Consider the following 16,304-nt stretch of genomic DNA (forward strand, 5'->3'; position numbering starts at 1 on the left):
TCTGTTGGAATGAAATGTCAGCCCTAGGTAATTTGCTCTGAAAAACCAACTGAAATGAAACATGCCATTTTATTCGTTATTCAAATAGCCAAATAAAACAAGGTATAATTAGTCCTGACTTCCTGCTCTTGCTCATACACCTGCGGCCCCTCCCTGCTCCAGCCGCAGCTCCACACACCCAGGATCTGAGGGGAAGCCGTGGAGGCAGCGTTCTTGGGAAATGGCTCACTTTTCTGCAAATTCAAAAGTAGGTATTTGATCCAAATTGTTGGGAAGGGGAGGCCAGATCTGTTTACAGACTTACCTGTGTGGCTGGAATCAGAAACATAGTTGCAAAGTAGTATTTGCAGAGTGTTTGGGACTCCTTCAGAACTCGATTCAAGGAGCGTGTCAGGTGTTTAATCCGGGTTTCTGTGTAAATAGGTACATGGTGTGGTTGTGTGTGTGTGCCTGAGTGCGTGGGTATAAAATGTTGCTGAACATTTTTGAAGACATTCCTATTGACTTGATAGGATAGGTGCAGGGCACATGAGTGCTACCTGCCAGTGATATAGTTCCTTCTACACCCAACTTTTTATTATCTAATTAAAAGAGTTCCCTTCTCAGTGGATACCTCATTTATTATAGCTCTCCTTGGAAAGCTGGCTTCGAAATGTGGACTTCTAGAAGGAACACAAAATAAGAACAGGGAAAAGCATTCAAGAAAGGGAGTGGCTTTGACATGAGTTAGCTGGGAAAGCCTTAACCTGAAAAAAGAAAGAAAACACATTTCTGTACATACAGTTACTGACTGACGGGGCCAGTGCACAGCTTAACGTTGCTCACACTCTCATTCTGTTTTCGGTGCGTGTTTTGTGGTTCCTCAGAGACCACACTAGCCACATTTGAACATCATTAGACTCCACTAGAGCCAGAACACTGTGCGAGGAGGCCAGCGAGCTCTCCCTAAGCCTTAGTCAGAATATCCACCAGATCTGAGAGGCCGAAGCTGCCCTCCTTGCCCAGAGCAGCTGAGCTTGGCTCAGCTAATGGGGCCACAACCAGCACAGTGTTCGCTGAAGGCTCCTTTGGAGAGGAGACGAAAGATGGAGAGGCAAAGCCCTTTGAATTCTAAAGTTTCAGCTTTTTCAGAAAGAGAGCTATTTTCCCCTCATTCTCTATCCTCACTTCCATTTCATTTCCTCCTCCCTTAGCCCTAATCATGATTAGCTGGCAGCATGATTAAGGCAAGAGACTGAGGGACTAATAAACTAGGAAAAATTGTAGATGATATCCCCTGTGCTTTGCCTTTGGGGAAAGATGTTCCACGGCTGAGGAAGAAGTTGTATTCAATGCAATTGCTTGTCAAATGCAAAGAAATTACTATGGGGCTTTCTAGGGGTCCATGCATGAGCAGTTTTACATGGGTTTCTGTAATTGTATGGAGTTGAAGATACCAAGAGGCCCTGTTACCCCATTCTGTACTTTGGTTTTAGTCCTGTTGGGTTCCATAATTCTGAGGTAATGGTTGTGTCACAATGGACAAGCTCCAAAAGCATAGGAGACTGACAGCATTGTCTAATGAAACATCTCGCATTTTATCCCCTTTGGAATGTCATCCAAGTTACAACAATAGCTAATAATTACCTGCCATAACTGTGGAAGGAAAATAGCTGACTGTGCACCCTAGCCGTTTTATGTCTGCAGTTTCTCATTCTCAGGCTCTCTGTATAATCCATTCTTCCCCCAACGCTTTGAAGAGTTGGAAACAGTCAGTACAAATTTTCACAATATAGGTGACTTTGAAGTGTGACTTGTCAGGTCATGCCGACTTATTTTTGTGCTTGCATAGAGGATTGGTGAAGATGAATCTATTTTTTTAACTAACAGGTGTAACTTGAGAATTTGTGAATGAGTGACAGGAGGGTTGGGAACCATTTTTTCGCTCATATACTGTGAAATTTACTTTCGTCTACTCCTGGGAATGAATTGCATTTGCACAGAGTTAAAATAGCCACTAAAGCCCAAATCACATTTTCCAGTTGCTCTTGCAGTGAAGTATTAGTAGGACGACCACACGTCGTGGTTTGCCTGGCACAGTCCCATTTATTCCTGTGATTTTTTTTTTTAAGGGTAGGCTATTTCACTTTCATAAATGTCCTAACTTGGACATTATATTGTCATCTGGAGCATTTTGCAAAGAGGGAAATAAAAACCCGGTAGTTTCATGGGCCATGGCAAAATGGCAGCTTGTACCCTCCCAAAAATAATAATAAATTCTTACAGTTAACCGTCAAGAATAGATAGGAGGTTAGCAATCAGCATTTCACATTGACTCCTGTCTAAGAAAATAATATTTAAATGTAGTCTGTTAAATCAGTCATGGCAAATATGTTTCACCTGAGGTGCCAACTCCGACCAATTGGTAGTGGATGCCCGGAGCACCATTTGAAAAGGACTCTGAAACCACGTCTAGGGCCAGTGGGAAAGAGGGCTTTGCCCCATCACTGATGTCTGTCATGGGCACTGGAAGAGGTGGTTATAAAAGGTCAGCCAGATATTAAATGTCACTATCATAGAGTTAGATGGGATCTTAGTGATAATTCAACCCCATGTTTTCTAAAACGGGTTCCACATAACACTAATCCTTCAACGTGATTCTTAAACATGTGTTCCATGGTCAAGTAAGATTGAGAATGATACCTGCCATTTTTCTTTCTTGGAAATTCACGGTATATTGGCACAAAGTTCTAGAAGGTTCTGTAGTAGAGACAAATGTTTGACTTTGTTTAACCCAGTGCTCCATAAACCTATTTGAACCCTTTTTCAGTGGTGTCTGTCAACTCGCTGCAGAACTAGTTTCTTGGGACACATTTGAGGAAACAGTGGTCTACCTCATTCCTCACATCTCACAAGTAAGGAATCTTAAGCTCCCAAAGAGAGAATGACTGGATTACATTCTGTTTCGTTGGTCAAGGGACCAGGCAAAATCGAGAACCCCAGACTGCTGACTCCCAGTCCTGGGTCCCTTCTACCACACCATCAATGTAGAAAGTATTAGAAGCAATGTAAGAGTTTAACAGCTTCTGGCAGCATAAATTAGTTGGTATAGAATCCACCTGCCTACTTTCATAGTTATTTTTTAGGGATAGTGATTAAGTATCTGCATGCTCATAGTGTCCACACATGAAGCTACCTCTCATGGTCAAAACAAAACAAGATAAAATCATTTTGGAGGTTTAGTTTTATCTGGGCTGCTTTTTTTCCCTCGCTCTGTTTTGTCTTTCTTTCTTAGGAGATAAAATGATTATTAGAGGAAAGAATTGTTAGATAGGAATCTGGTTTGGGTTCAAAATCCATTTTATCGTTTCCTGGGCTTTGAATTTCAAAAGGTCAATCCATTTATTGGTCTCTTTTGGACCATAAGGTTAAAGTACATCTGTTGTCCACACAAATTTAACTATTGCCTTCAAGCTAAGAAGTCATGAAATTATAGCCACAGTAAATTTAGACAAGGACCAATTTCGCTTGGTCTGCCTATAAATCCACATGACAGAATAAACATGGTGTGTCTTGTGGTTAATGTGAACACGTGTGAAAAATTAAGAAGTCTTTGGTGATAAGACAAAAAAATACTCCCTAAAAATTAATTGGTGTTTAATTGAGGATGTATGAAATGCTATATTCACAGATGGCCTGACTTTGAGCTTAGGCATAAACAAAATTCATCTTGGGCGTAAGTTGACAGTTTTGTTTTGGTGGCTCTCCAGTCCACGGTGGAGCACTGCCATTCCTTTGGGAGAAAGGAACAGCTGGAAAATAAAACCATTGCTGAATCACTGATGTCTCTGGGGTTTTTCCTATATTTCCATTATAATAGCATTAAGGAAATTGGTTCCTTTAGTTTTCTTCAAGCATGTTCTTCCTTGAAGCCAAGTGGCTGCTTGTACTTTAGGAGGAGGCAGCGGCTGTGGGCTAACTTTGCCATCATGCAATCATTATTGACATCCCTTTGAAGATAAATTTTTCTAGGAAGTACAAATCATTGGAGTTGTGAAGCAAAAATAGACATCTTTCAATGTGACTTTGTTTCCCCATGAGCATAAGAAAACTGACCTACAAGAGAAAAGAAAAACTCAACTGTTTTTAAAGGTTTTTATTTAATAAGCACCTCATTGTTCTTATTAAGTAACTCTTGAGATTTACCATTTTCTTTAGCAGAGTTGGAGAGTATTTGCCAAGATTCATTGATGAAGCTCTATAAGTTTTATAAGTCAGATTTGTTCATTTTATAAGCCACATGTTTAAAATACAGGGTTCAGAAAATTTTTGTGATATGTATTTGTAGTTCCCCAAAATAAAGATACCAAAAGAAACTGTTAGTCATAAAATCTTTATTTCTTTTAAGTGTTGGTATTAGAATAGATATTGCTAGTCAACTTGTAAGCCAAGCTGTGCCATATGTGGATATTTTTTAACATAAACTATTAGTGTCCTGTGCTGGGATGTATTTATTACACTTTGCCATTGGATTTGTTAGTTCCGCTCATTTAGTGGTTAAATTTATTCTCATAAAAATCAACAATATAGCCCTATCTTGGAGAGCCAGAGTGTTCTGAGCTTTCCCAGATGCATATCCAGGCTCTAGTATGCAGTTCTGAGCCCCACTGCCAGTTGCCAGGGTTGTAAGAGAAGGAAAGAAAAAAAAAGGCCGTATCACGGAGGTAGATTTTAAAGTTTTCTTACACTGCCCAGGAATGGAAGCGATTGGTGGTTTCAGAGACAGCCAGTTGCTCTGAAGCAGCTGCAGTCCCCCTGGTTTCAGTTCTCCTTTTGACCTCTTTCGGTCCCTAACCAAATGGATCCTAGGGCTGCAGTCCGATGCGGCTGCTGTCCTCCAGCAATCGGACTCGGACCAGGCCAGCGGTTACGTTTAACCTTACCTTGAAATGTAGAAAGTGAACAATTAAATATTGAACTTTTCTACGTAAGACACCTTGAATTTCAGTCCTACCACATCCTGCTGGTGCCATAATATGATCCATGAATTTTTGGCACCATCTCATTTTTAAGCTGAAATGTTTGAAAAATCCTAAGGAAAAAAGACATTATACAACAAGAAGATGTGTGTGTGTATATATGTATATAATACACACACATATATAAACAATGTTGATATCAAAATCCCAGCAGAATAATATAAAGAAATGTGCCATCGTACAGAGCTTTAAATACTATACATTTCTTCTGTGTTATAATCCTTTATTAATAAGAAGGAAAAATTCAAGACTCATGAAGTCCATCAACATTATCCCCTCTCTAATAAGTTGATTTCAATCTAGTATTCTATCCAAAGCAAACAATCTATAAGTATGAAACTATAGCCAATTTTTAAAGATTTTTGAAGCAGAACGTGATAGAAGAATGTAAGTTCATTAGATGAAGTGTTTTCAGCATTTCCTTGTGTCCATAATTGGGTATTCTTCTCTATTATCCCCCACTGCTAGCCCCAGGAAATAAGAAACCCAGTTCAGCTGACATCTGTACCCCCAGTCAGTTCCTGGATCGCAGTTGAAGCACAGTAGGGCCCTTGGTAGATGAACACATAAATGATTGATTAATGAATGAATGTGTGAATATGACTGTATCTCCTAATCCTTTTACATTTTATTTCCACTTAATGAAAGGTTCTTTTTATACCATGTTTATGGCCTTGGAATTTGACAACCAGCCTCAACTGTCTTACTCCTATATTAGCAAATCTTAGTTCTTTTAAATGGGAATTTGCCACACATGGTAATTTTTCCAGGTTTGTTTCTCAGCTCCCTGTTGCATGGCAGTTACATAGCCGCTTAGCAGCTCCGCCGGAGATTAGAGACGAAGAATCAGTAAACTTTGTTAAAATTTGTTTATATCCATAGTCAAACGTTTGATGAAAGATGAAGCTAAAAGTATTGAGGAAAAAGAAATTTTGAAGCTTATCTGGATTTAATTGTTCATGTTCTTTTTCATTTCTGTAGATAAATGAGAATTGCCTATATTTAGAAACTACAATGACAACTACTTTACAAGGTCGTTGGGAAGTAAAATAAGGCCATATTTACAAAGTATGTAGCATATCATAGGCATTCAATAAATATTAATTCTCTTTCCCTTAATCTGAATTTCTATAAGTCCTTAAGAACTATCATTGTTCCCAAATATTGTATCATCTCTTTATTCCTAACGATGAGATTGTATTACATATTAAACCACCTTATAGTAGCAAATCAGAAGTATGATTGAAGTTGAAATTTATCAGAGGTAGAGAATGGGGACGTAGATAATTGGATTTTAATTTTCCAATATGCTATCCAGTGTCCTTCCACTACATAAATGGCTTCCAAGTACTAAAATGGAATGAAAAAAAGGTCCGGGTGGGTCTTCAAGTGGAATTTTACCTAAGTATATTCTCTCTCAGCCACATTACTTGATTCCACATGCTCCCTCTCGACCAAACCCTCTCTTCTATTCTTGCCTCACAATAAATAGAAACAGCTTCCAGGATCTGGAGGGAAGCAAAAATGTATTTTCTAGAAAGAGACCAAGTTGAGGATGGTTTTCATTGCGGACTTGAACTTCACTTGCTTTGGAGCCTGCCTAGATAGCCATGCTGAGGATTCTGAGACATTCCATTTCACTAGCGAAAACATTCTGATCGGTTAGTGATGCTGGCCACAGGATAAGGAAAAGAGACATTGTCATAACCTGTGCCATGCATTTACCAAACCTGTACTTTATCCTGTTTCATATGCTTTCCATTTTAGCTTGTCACACCAGTATTGCTTTGCCTAAGCTGCTCCTAAGAAGTTAATGTAGGAAATATTTTAGGAGGTCAAAATTTAATCAGCAGACCTGCCTTTTACCTCTTCTATGAAGAATAGTAAATATTTTGAATCCTTTGCCAGGAAGCTGATAAAATTATGACTTTTAAGAAATTTAACAAAACAAACATGACTGTAGCACATCTCATCCATCTACCCGGTGGTGTCAAAACTTCAAAACTCCAGGTTCTCTTAGGTTAGATAAGAAGAGGATTTGTGTTTTTTTGTTTGTTTGTTTGTTTTGAGGAAGATTAGCCCTGAGCTAACATCTGCCGCCAGTCCTCCTCTTTTTGCTGAGGAAGCCTGGCCCTGACCTAACATCCGTGCCCATCTTCCTCTACTTTATATGTGGGACGCCTACCACAGCATGGCTTGCCAAGTGGCGCTATGTCCGCACGCGGGATCCGAACTGGTGAACCCCGGGCCGCCTAAGCCGAACATGCGCACTTAACTGCTGCGCCACCAGGCTGGTCCTGGGGATTTGTTTTTGATCTACTATATAAAGAGTGGACAGGCTGATTTCCTCTTCTGATATATGCATTAAGTAGATTATTCTGCCTTTCACTTCATACTTTTTAAATACACTTCAGTTTGAGTATGTGAGAGGAGATAAACTTCTCTCCATTTACATCTTAAGGCAGAAACTATGGTAGGTATTATTTAAGCTGTTTGTTCCATCCTTTGTTTGTAAGCATATTCTTTGATTAGTTCAATGTTTTAAAATGTAGGTTTTATTATTATTCAGGTATGCTGAGCCGGCAGATCAGGAGGTGACAACCATTGAAAGACAGTTTCCAAGAGTAGGGAGCACACTGCATGGGGCGGGGGGGGGGGGGGGGGTAATGGGGGTGAGTCACATGGGGAAGCACCAGAGTCAGTCAGGAGGCAGAGGGAGTGAGGGGAAAACCTGGGCAAGAGGCTTCATTGTGGTTTCCATGGGAAGGGATGAGTGAAGCAGGGTAAGCCGATTGGCCAGTCTGAATAATTTCAGCAGGCTCTGGGGCAAAGAGATTGTCCCTAGTTGTCTGCTACCTGGCTCTGGGTTGACTAGACCAGGAAATAGTGGCCTTAAATGTGAGAGCCAATAGAGGAGGTGGTGGGGATGTGGCTCTGGATTGGTTAGTTTTCATATGAAAGGAGGAGCTGAAGGAGAGTCATTTACTCTCTCTCAGAATTGGCCAGCCCTCGGAGGTGTGGGCTCTCCAGGGTCCGCAAGACCCCAGATGTCAAAGCATCAGAAATACAGAAAATAAAAAGGCGTGATCAATACATTCCATATGCCAGACATTGTGCTGGAACATCCAGCACACTTATTAACTTAGGGAATACGTTAATAAGATGAGGTTTCTACCTTGGAAAAACTTACATTCTAGTAGGACAGAAAGGGACAGGAAGAGCTAATTTTAATAGAATGTGGAAGGTTAAATACTGAGGTAGTGATAAAGACAAGGTGCTAAATCCAATGGTACGTTTAAAGACCCAACGTGGATCGATAATCTTAGAAACACTATTATATCCCAGTATATTTCAAAGAAGTAGCCATTAATTAGTTGCACCTTTCATCGAAGAATTTTCTACATCACTTCTTGAAGTATTTTTTAATGCAGTCACTAAATAGACAACCCCTCCGTTTCACCAAAAACCTTCGAATCATGAAACTTCATAGGAAGAAAGTCTCTTCTCCTCATACAGATGAGGAACCTGAAGCAGGAAGGCTAAATGGCTTTCCTGAAGTCACAAATGAGCGTCTTTGCTAGGCCATTGCTAGCTCCCTTGTCCAGATGTTCCAATCAGAAATTAAAACGTGTGTTTATCTAAACATCAGCCAGGAATGCTGCCCTTTTTGTTGCTATAGCAAGACTGCCATCTAAATATTTGCAGTTTTCCCCCCTCCTTTTGAGTCACACCCTATCTTACCACACTTTAACCACACAGAACTGGTCACTTGACAGGTACTTACATCAGTACAATCTGACTTTCCATGACAATGTTGAAGCAATACCAATGACTCATGTCAATTATTATACTCACCACCTGATTTGGACAAAATTAGTCTTTTCTCAGCACTATTTCTTCGGTGTGTTACAATCTGATATGCTTTTAAAATTTTATTCATGGAGCTGGAGAACAAAATGCATGAGTATTTAGAAAGCAAAAAACGGGTCAGCCTAGTGGTTTATAAGCACCAACCATTTCACAGTATGCGGTTGTTGCAGACATGATGAACCATTTCAGAAGAGCAAATAGATGTGTTAGATTGTTGCAGAAAATGTATTTGGTGCCTTAATCTTTCTGCCAGTATTAAAGTATATTTCAAGTATTTTATTGTGCTTACTGATTATTTTCTTCAGCCTTACACCTAGCAACATTGCTCAGCTTATAATTGGTCTTAATTATACAGGTTCTGTCTGATAAAACTACAGGTTCCATGAGATAAATATGCTAGAAAAGCATTCTGAAAATATTGCAAAATATACCAAAGCATTCTACAAATATATGGGACGTTAGTAGATGCTAAATGAGCAAGAATCTCATGGTCAAATGAGTTGGGTAAGTACTAGATTAAAAATGTTAAATTTCTGCAGGAATTCTCAGGGCCTTTAATAAGAAAATGTAAATTGCAAATATCAAGGAATGAGAGATAACATGTAGCATCTGCCACAGATCCTTCACTGTTTGTTTTCTCATGGGAAGCACATTCTAAAGTAACAAGTGGCAGGTAGTATTTTTAAAGCAGCATCTGTACAAATACAATGGATCAATTAAAAAAGTTTAAAAAAAAACCCACCTTTTTCTACCATCGTAAGTTGATTTCCTACATGGGAAAACAAGGCAAAATGTATTAGGTCTCAAATAATGGTATGAGGACCTAATGGTATGAGCTCTCAAATAATGCATTAGGTGTCAAATACAGAAGATATCACAAAGTGATATGTGATCAATTGTCAAATGAATGATGTTAAAATTTTTTGAGTACAGAAGTGGGAGAAACGAATAAATAGAACACAATTTTGCATGCACTTATGTACAAGAGGCCAGAGATACAAGACACATAAAATATGGTTGCTGTATTAAAGAAGTGGATAACCCAGATGGAGAGCCAGGATTCTGTGATTCAAGTTAGTGTGGTCCAAATATAATAGACCAGAACTCCTTAACCTTTATGTGTGTGTGGGTCACCTGGGGGATCTGAACTGATGCAGTAGATTTGGGATGAGGGTCAAGATTCTGCATTTCTAACAAATTCCCAAATGATGCTAATGCTGCTGGTCCAAGGATCACACTTCAAGGAACAAGAATTTGGAGCAGGAATTGGCAAACTTTCTCTATAAAGTCCAGATATCAATATTTTAGGATTTGCGGGCCATACAGTCTGTTGCAACTACTCAACTCTGTCGCTGTAATGCCAAAGCAGCCATAGACAATAGGTAAATGAATGAGCATAGTTGCGTTACAGAAAAACTTTATTTGTGGACTCTGAAATTTGAACTTTATATGATTTTCATGTCACAAAATATTCTGATTTTTTCCTAACATTTAAAAATATAAAAACCACTCTTAGCTCGCAGGCCATACAAAAACAGGCAGGAGGCCTGCAGGCTCTAAGTTTGCTGACTCTTGAGTTAGAGGACGAGACGCTACACTCCCTTGGGTAGTTGGCAGAAGTTTTCCTATGAAATGTATCTAGCCAAAGCAATTGGTCTTTCTGTCTTTTAAACCTTCTTTGCATTTTTTCATGCTGCTTTTTCCCTCTAATAGGTAGTTTGTATCTTTTTTATGGAAGATAAAACACTCTAATTGAGAGTCCAGAAAGACAAACTCCTTAACTAGTTGCAGAGTTTAGCAGGCATTATTCTATTGCCTGTAGCACATAATGCAATGCCTTCCCGGTAGAAGGTGCCCAGCAAGCACGTGTTCACTTGCATTTAGTCTGTTGAAGGGGCCTTTGGCTTGACCTTAAGGAAGTCTTGTTCCTAAATGGGATTAGTGAAGAGGGTAAGGAGAGAATTCCAAGGAGGAGAAAGTAGACAAGTCATACATGAGGCTGTGTAGGGAAAAATAAATCCGTGCAAATATTTGACTGAAGCATTGGATTAGCATAGGAAAATGATAGAAAATAAAATCAGGGCCAAGTTCTATGAAAAGCCTCAGTAAGGATCTGAAGTTTGGGGAATGATGTCCATAGGGAAGACTTTCAATAGGTTTAATCTGATACAGAATAAGGAAAGATTTTATAGCTTGTTGGAGATGGAGAGATCAATGAAAAGACTTAAGCCGTAGTCTGTTCTCATGGGAGCAGATCTGGGCTGTGACTGCGGAGAGAGAACAGGGAAGGATGTGGAAGATGGCTCTAGGCTGGAATGTTCTCCAAGACTTTATGAAAGAAAGGAAACCACACAGTGCCCCAGAATCAAGAAATATTGCCCTTCTCAATTGCCTCAAGAGTAATATGCATTACATTGCATAAGTTGCTCAGTTGGCTGAGTTTTAATTCCCAAAGTCATATCTATTCTTTTGTGAGTATCTCATATTTATTTTTTTAATATAGTTTCTTGAGTTAATACTCTGGATATTAGCAAACTGACTTCTTTTATTAACTTTATTTTCAGATATAGACAAATACACTGTGCCATCTAAATGCAGAAAAATTTAGTCTTAAGTGCCATATTTTCCCCAAAGTTTGCCAAATCCAAACAATTTTCTAGAAGATTAGACTCAGAGAAAATCTCTAAATACTGATTAAGAGCTAAATGGACAATACTATCCCAGAGATTTCAATCCTTTCAGTTGTAAGTGGAACATTCCTACATATTTCATAAAAATAAATCACATTGTGGGGGGAGCAGATTAGGGTGGCTTCCCTTTTTTTTTGTAAAAATCCTGTTGCGAGTTTGAGTTGCTGGGGGAATAAAGTAAGGACTGTGAGGGAGAACCTGTGTTGAAACAGTCTGGCAGCCTGCAGCCTCCCACCCCAAGGTCCTGCTTATTTGGGAAAGGAAAAGTGCTGACCAGCAAGAATGAATTACAGCACGACCGCCACATCGCTCTCCATCGTGGAAGCCATGTGGTCGGCTAGAGAGTTTTGTAAATATCAGAAATGTGGAAGGCATTAAATCTGTTACTGCTCAGCTGATCAGAAGTCTTCGGGTCAACAAAAATATTGCTGCCTGTGATTTTTTTAACATGATGACTAGTTTCCCTTGATACGTTAGATATTTTGAGCATGACGTTTATATTACTTTCATATTTTTCTTTAGATAAGAATAATAGATAAAATGGTAATAAACGTAAGAGGCATTTATGATAAAACATTTTATAAGACATTTTGAATTTCTTTTCCTTTTGTTTTGTAACTGAGATGGTCTTTCCAAGCTTGACGATGTCCCTTATTTCAAGGTTGTTAAAATGTACATGATGCTTTACAAAGAAAACCTGGGGGAATTGTCTGGTCATTAATTTCATGGTCTAAAGTGTAGCGCTTCCATCAGTAACATTGACACCAATCTTTTTTTTATCAAACAAGCGTCTTATTACATAGCATCTAGGCTTTCACTTTTGCTTTATTATTTTAAACATCCCCATTTCCTTTCTTTCTCTCCTGTCCTCTGACCTCCATTTGGCCTGCAGATGGTTCTGTGAGGGGAAGGAGCTGTACAACACTCCTGACATTCAGATCCACTGTGAAGGTGGAGACCTCCATACCCTGATCATAGCAGAGGCCTTTGAGGACGACACAGGTCGCTATACCTGTCTGGCTACCAACCCCAGCGGCTCAGACACAACATCTGCCGAGGTGTTCATTGAAGGTAAGGAGAGGTGCGTGGTACAGGAGTGTGAATTGTCTAACAGCTTGAGTATCCACGGCTTCAGGACTTCATTGTGAATACACTTTTCTAGTGCAAACAGCGTAATGGTGTTGTGATTCAAACCTCATTTCTCCTGAAAAGTTTATAAATAAATTGAACAGTTCTGACACTTAGGGATACATCAGCTATGTCTAATGTCAACGTTTGTTCCTTTTAATTTAAAACATTTCCGCTACGTTAACTTGAATTTATTTAAAATATAAAGTACCCAGCTTATTTTTTGGTTTACCATGTGAATAAAGAATGGGAACATATTGAAATACCATATCTGTCAACCAAAATTAAACTATAAATGATTTAGGAAATCTTTCATGAGAACATTAAGTGATTGAATATTTTGTGTTCTCATTTTTATTAAATTCTAGAATCTTTTTCTTTTGTTAAGACTCTGTTATTCCTGCTAAATGTTCATCTTGCAACCACTAAATGAAAAAATTTCAAGAATCATTGTTGTATTAAAGAGGGGTAGGCAGAAAGTAGAATATTTCTATTGTTCTATCAATTCATTTTTGACAAGACTCTGCCTATAGGGAATTAGAAAACTTGATATCAAAGTATATGATTTTACATTATTGTTGCATTTTGATCAATACCAGTAATTTACATTGGAAGCATTTTAAGCACCATAGTGTTCATATTGTCCTGAAATCTGTAAATTGGTGAGGACCGTATTAATTGGTTGCTTTTCAAAATAGTAGTTAAAATATAGAAAGAAAATTAAAGTCTTTGAGGTCTCCATTACCTTAATTTTCATCTTTTTACTATTTTTCTTGTTACTGATTAATACCACCAGATTTCTTTATTACTTAAAGTAGAAGAAAGCAATATGTGAATCATCATTTATACTCCTTCAAGAACCGATCAAAAAAATTAGTCTTAGAAGTAACTGTTACTGCTTACTAAAAGTATGAACCTTTACTTTTAATAAAAGAATTCTCTGCCTTGTCTTTGAAAGCAGACATCTGTGAACTCCTCAAGGGACCTTGTCCTGCTAATAAAAGCAAGCATTTTTTTATATAACAATAACTAATACTTACATAGCACCTATAAATGCACATATATACATACCATAGCCATTTAAACGTCACTATAAGCCTGTGAGGTATTTTTAGTATTCTCTTCTTACAAATGGGTAAACTGAGACCCAGAGAGGTTAAAGGGACTCATTCAAAGTCACATAAGGTTTTCAACCCAGGCAGTCTTGCTCCAGGCCCATATTCCTAACCCCTATGTCACACACATTTCAACGTGCTAAATGAATAGAAAAAGAATGACAAAAAGATTTTTAACATTGAACTAATAAGTTAGTATTAGTCCTGGGCAGGCTGTGTAGCAGACTTCTTGAAGCATTTTAGGATATGATGAAGGGACTTGAACTTTGATAAAAAACCTGTTTGCTCCTGACAATCACATTTGTCTCTCAAATCCAAGTTCACGTAGAGCCTCTTAAAATTAATGCTTTGTTTGCTTCCAGCATTGCTAGAAATGTGGTGAGTTTTAATGTGTATTGCTGCTGTAATACAGCCGTTAGATGAAATCACTTTAGGTTTCAGTACTAGCCTGCCAACCCAATTCAGCCAACGTTTATTAAGGCCCTCCTATCTGCCAGATAGCGCAGATACAAATATGATTAAGACCCGTCTCTGATAACAAGCAGTTCCCAATCTAACAGCAGAGAGGGACCCATTGAAAAAAAAGAATATAAAATGATAAGTTATATTATGATAAGTGACATAATAAAAATATGTAAAGTGTTACAAGGATACTAATTAACTTAAAGATTACCTGCAAGACATATATAAGCTATACCTACTTTTCATATAATAAAAGGAAATATTTCTCTGCCTCTGAAACCAGTGTCAGTATGTGACTCTGGTAGACCCAAACCATTCAAAATGTGGTCTTTAATTTTATTTCATTAAATTTGGTTCTTCTATGTAGAAGCTCCTGAACTGCCAGTCCTCTCCTGCCTTTGAAATCATATGGATGAGTTATCAATATGGAAAAAGTACACCCCCGTTTCTGTATGCCACATATATTTCATGCCCAGGTCTTCAACAAAAATAGTGGATTTTTTCCAGTGTACTGTTTTTCACATGATAATGCTAAACTCACTCAGATAGCCCACCAGCCATTGGGTATCTGTGACTTCAGATAGATTGTGTGTGAAGAAAGGATAAGGAAGCTGGGCAGAGCCAGAATAAAGATTCATTCTCCTAAGCCTAATGAAAAGTGCTTTAAAAAAGTGGCTCATTGGCCATGAGAAATATGGATAATAATTTCAAAAAAAAACCTGATAGATTTTAGTGTGTTTTTATCCCTCAGAACAATCACATGAAATGGAAGAGAACTTCATATAAATTCTTAGACTCACGTTATGACTGAAAGTAAGAAATTTTTATATTTTACTTATTCCAGCGCTAAATTAGGTTCAGACACATCCCTATTGAATTGTTTCTAAACCACGTTGCTGTTACTACGTCAGCGCACAGTCATTGGAGGGGGAGGGTGTCTATCAGAGGATAGGAAGTTGTCTATAGAATTTTAAAGTCTCAGCAAAATCTTCCCTAAGAGTTTAATGACCTACTAGTTGGAAACTATCTAAATTTTGTTGTCTTATGCATCAAATTTTAGAATGATACAAAAAAGATTACAGCTTAAGAACAATAACTAATGTTTAGGTAATGTTAAGTAGGAACCAAGCACTGTTCTTCATTTTTACGTGGATTGTTGCATTTAATCCTTACAAAATCACTCCCATTTTAGGGTTGAGGAAACTGAAGCTTGGAGTGGCTAAGTAGAGCCTTAGAGAGGCCCAAGATTGCGTGGCTTGCTCTCTCTCACACCCACACACGCACACACACACACAGTGTGCCCAAGATCTCTCTCTCTCTCACACATACACACATATCTGGCATTCAAGGATTCCAAGCCAGGCAGTCTGACTTCTGAACCTCCCCTCTTAACCACTACAGAATAAAATGTAAATGAACTCATTATCGTGGGGCAGCTGGATCCTCACCTCAATCTAGTAACAGGGTTTACGATCTGAGCACAGCATTTTTCTGGGCAGGTAGTTGAGCACTCCTGAGTCATCCTTCAAGGACTTACTAAGAGACTCCTGAAAGGCAGGCCATGGTCTAAGCACTGGGGACACATCGGTGAGCAGGACAGGCCCCTGTTCTCGCTGCACTGAGACTCTGGAAGAGGAGGGAGAGTAAACCAGTAAACACGTAGATAATTCCAGCACCAGCAAATGCTGGAAATAAAGGTGACTAATGGGATAGGGTGCTCAGGAAGGCCTCTCTGAAGATGACATTTGATTTCAGTCCAGAACTCTGAGAAGAAGCCGATGGGAACACTGAGAAGAGAGTGCTCCAGACAGAGGGAATGAATACAAGCTCTGGGTGGGGAACACCAGATGTGCTCAAGGAGCAGAGGAAGTCCAGGCTAACTAAAACATAACAGGGAAGAAGCGGCTTGGAAGGTTGGGCAGCGGCCAGCTCATGTGCGACATAGGGCCTTATGGTCACTGTGAGCAGTTTGGCCTTTATTCTAAATAAAATTGCAAGTCATGAAGGTTTAAACTGAAAAG

At 38.8% G+C, this 16,304-nt stretch overlaps 1 protein-coding gene across 10 annotated transcripts in view; it reads left to right on the plus strand.

Moving 5' to 3' along the window:
* The window catches only part of PALLD (palladin, cytoskeletal associated protein), a 383,115-nt gene that overhangs the window by 141,700 nt on the left and 225,111 nt on the right, over window positions 1-16,304 (plus strand). For 8 of the 10 annotated variants that reach the window (XM_070505038.1, XM_070505037.1, XM_070505039.1 and 5 more), the window contains one exon: window positions 12,471-12,649. In XM_070505038.1, the coding sequence (XP_070361139.1) occupies window positions 12,471-12,649 (179 nt within the window). Of the gene's footprint in view, window positions 1-146; window positions 248-12,470; window positions 12,650-16,304 lie in introns of those variants that run through there. The other 2 variants (XM_070505045.1, XM_070505044.1) reach the window with 2 other exon arrangements.

This window comes from Equus asinus, chromosome 3 (genome assembly GCF_041296235.1).
Source record: "Equus asinus isolate D_3611 breed Donkey chromosome 3, EquAss-T2T_v2, whole genome shotgun sequence".
NCBI lineage: Eukaryota > Metazoa > Chordata > Mammalia > Perissodactyla > Equidae > Equus > Equus asinus.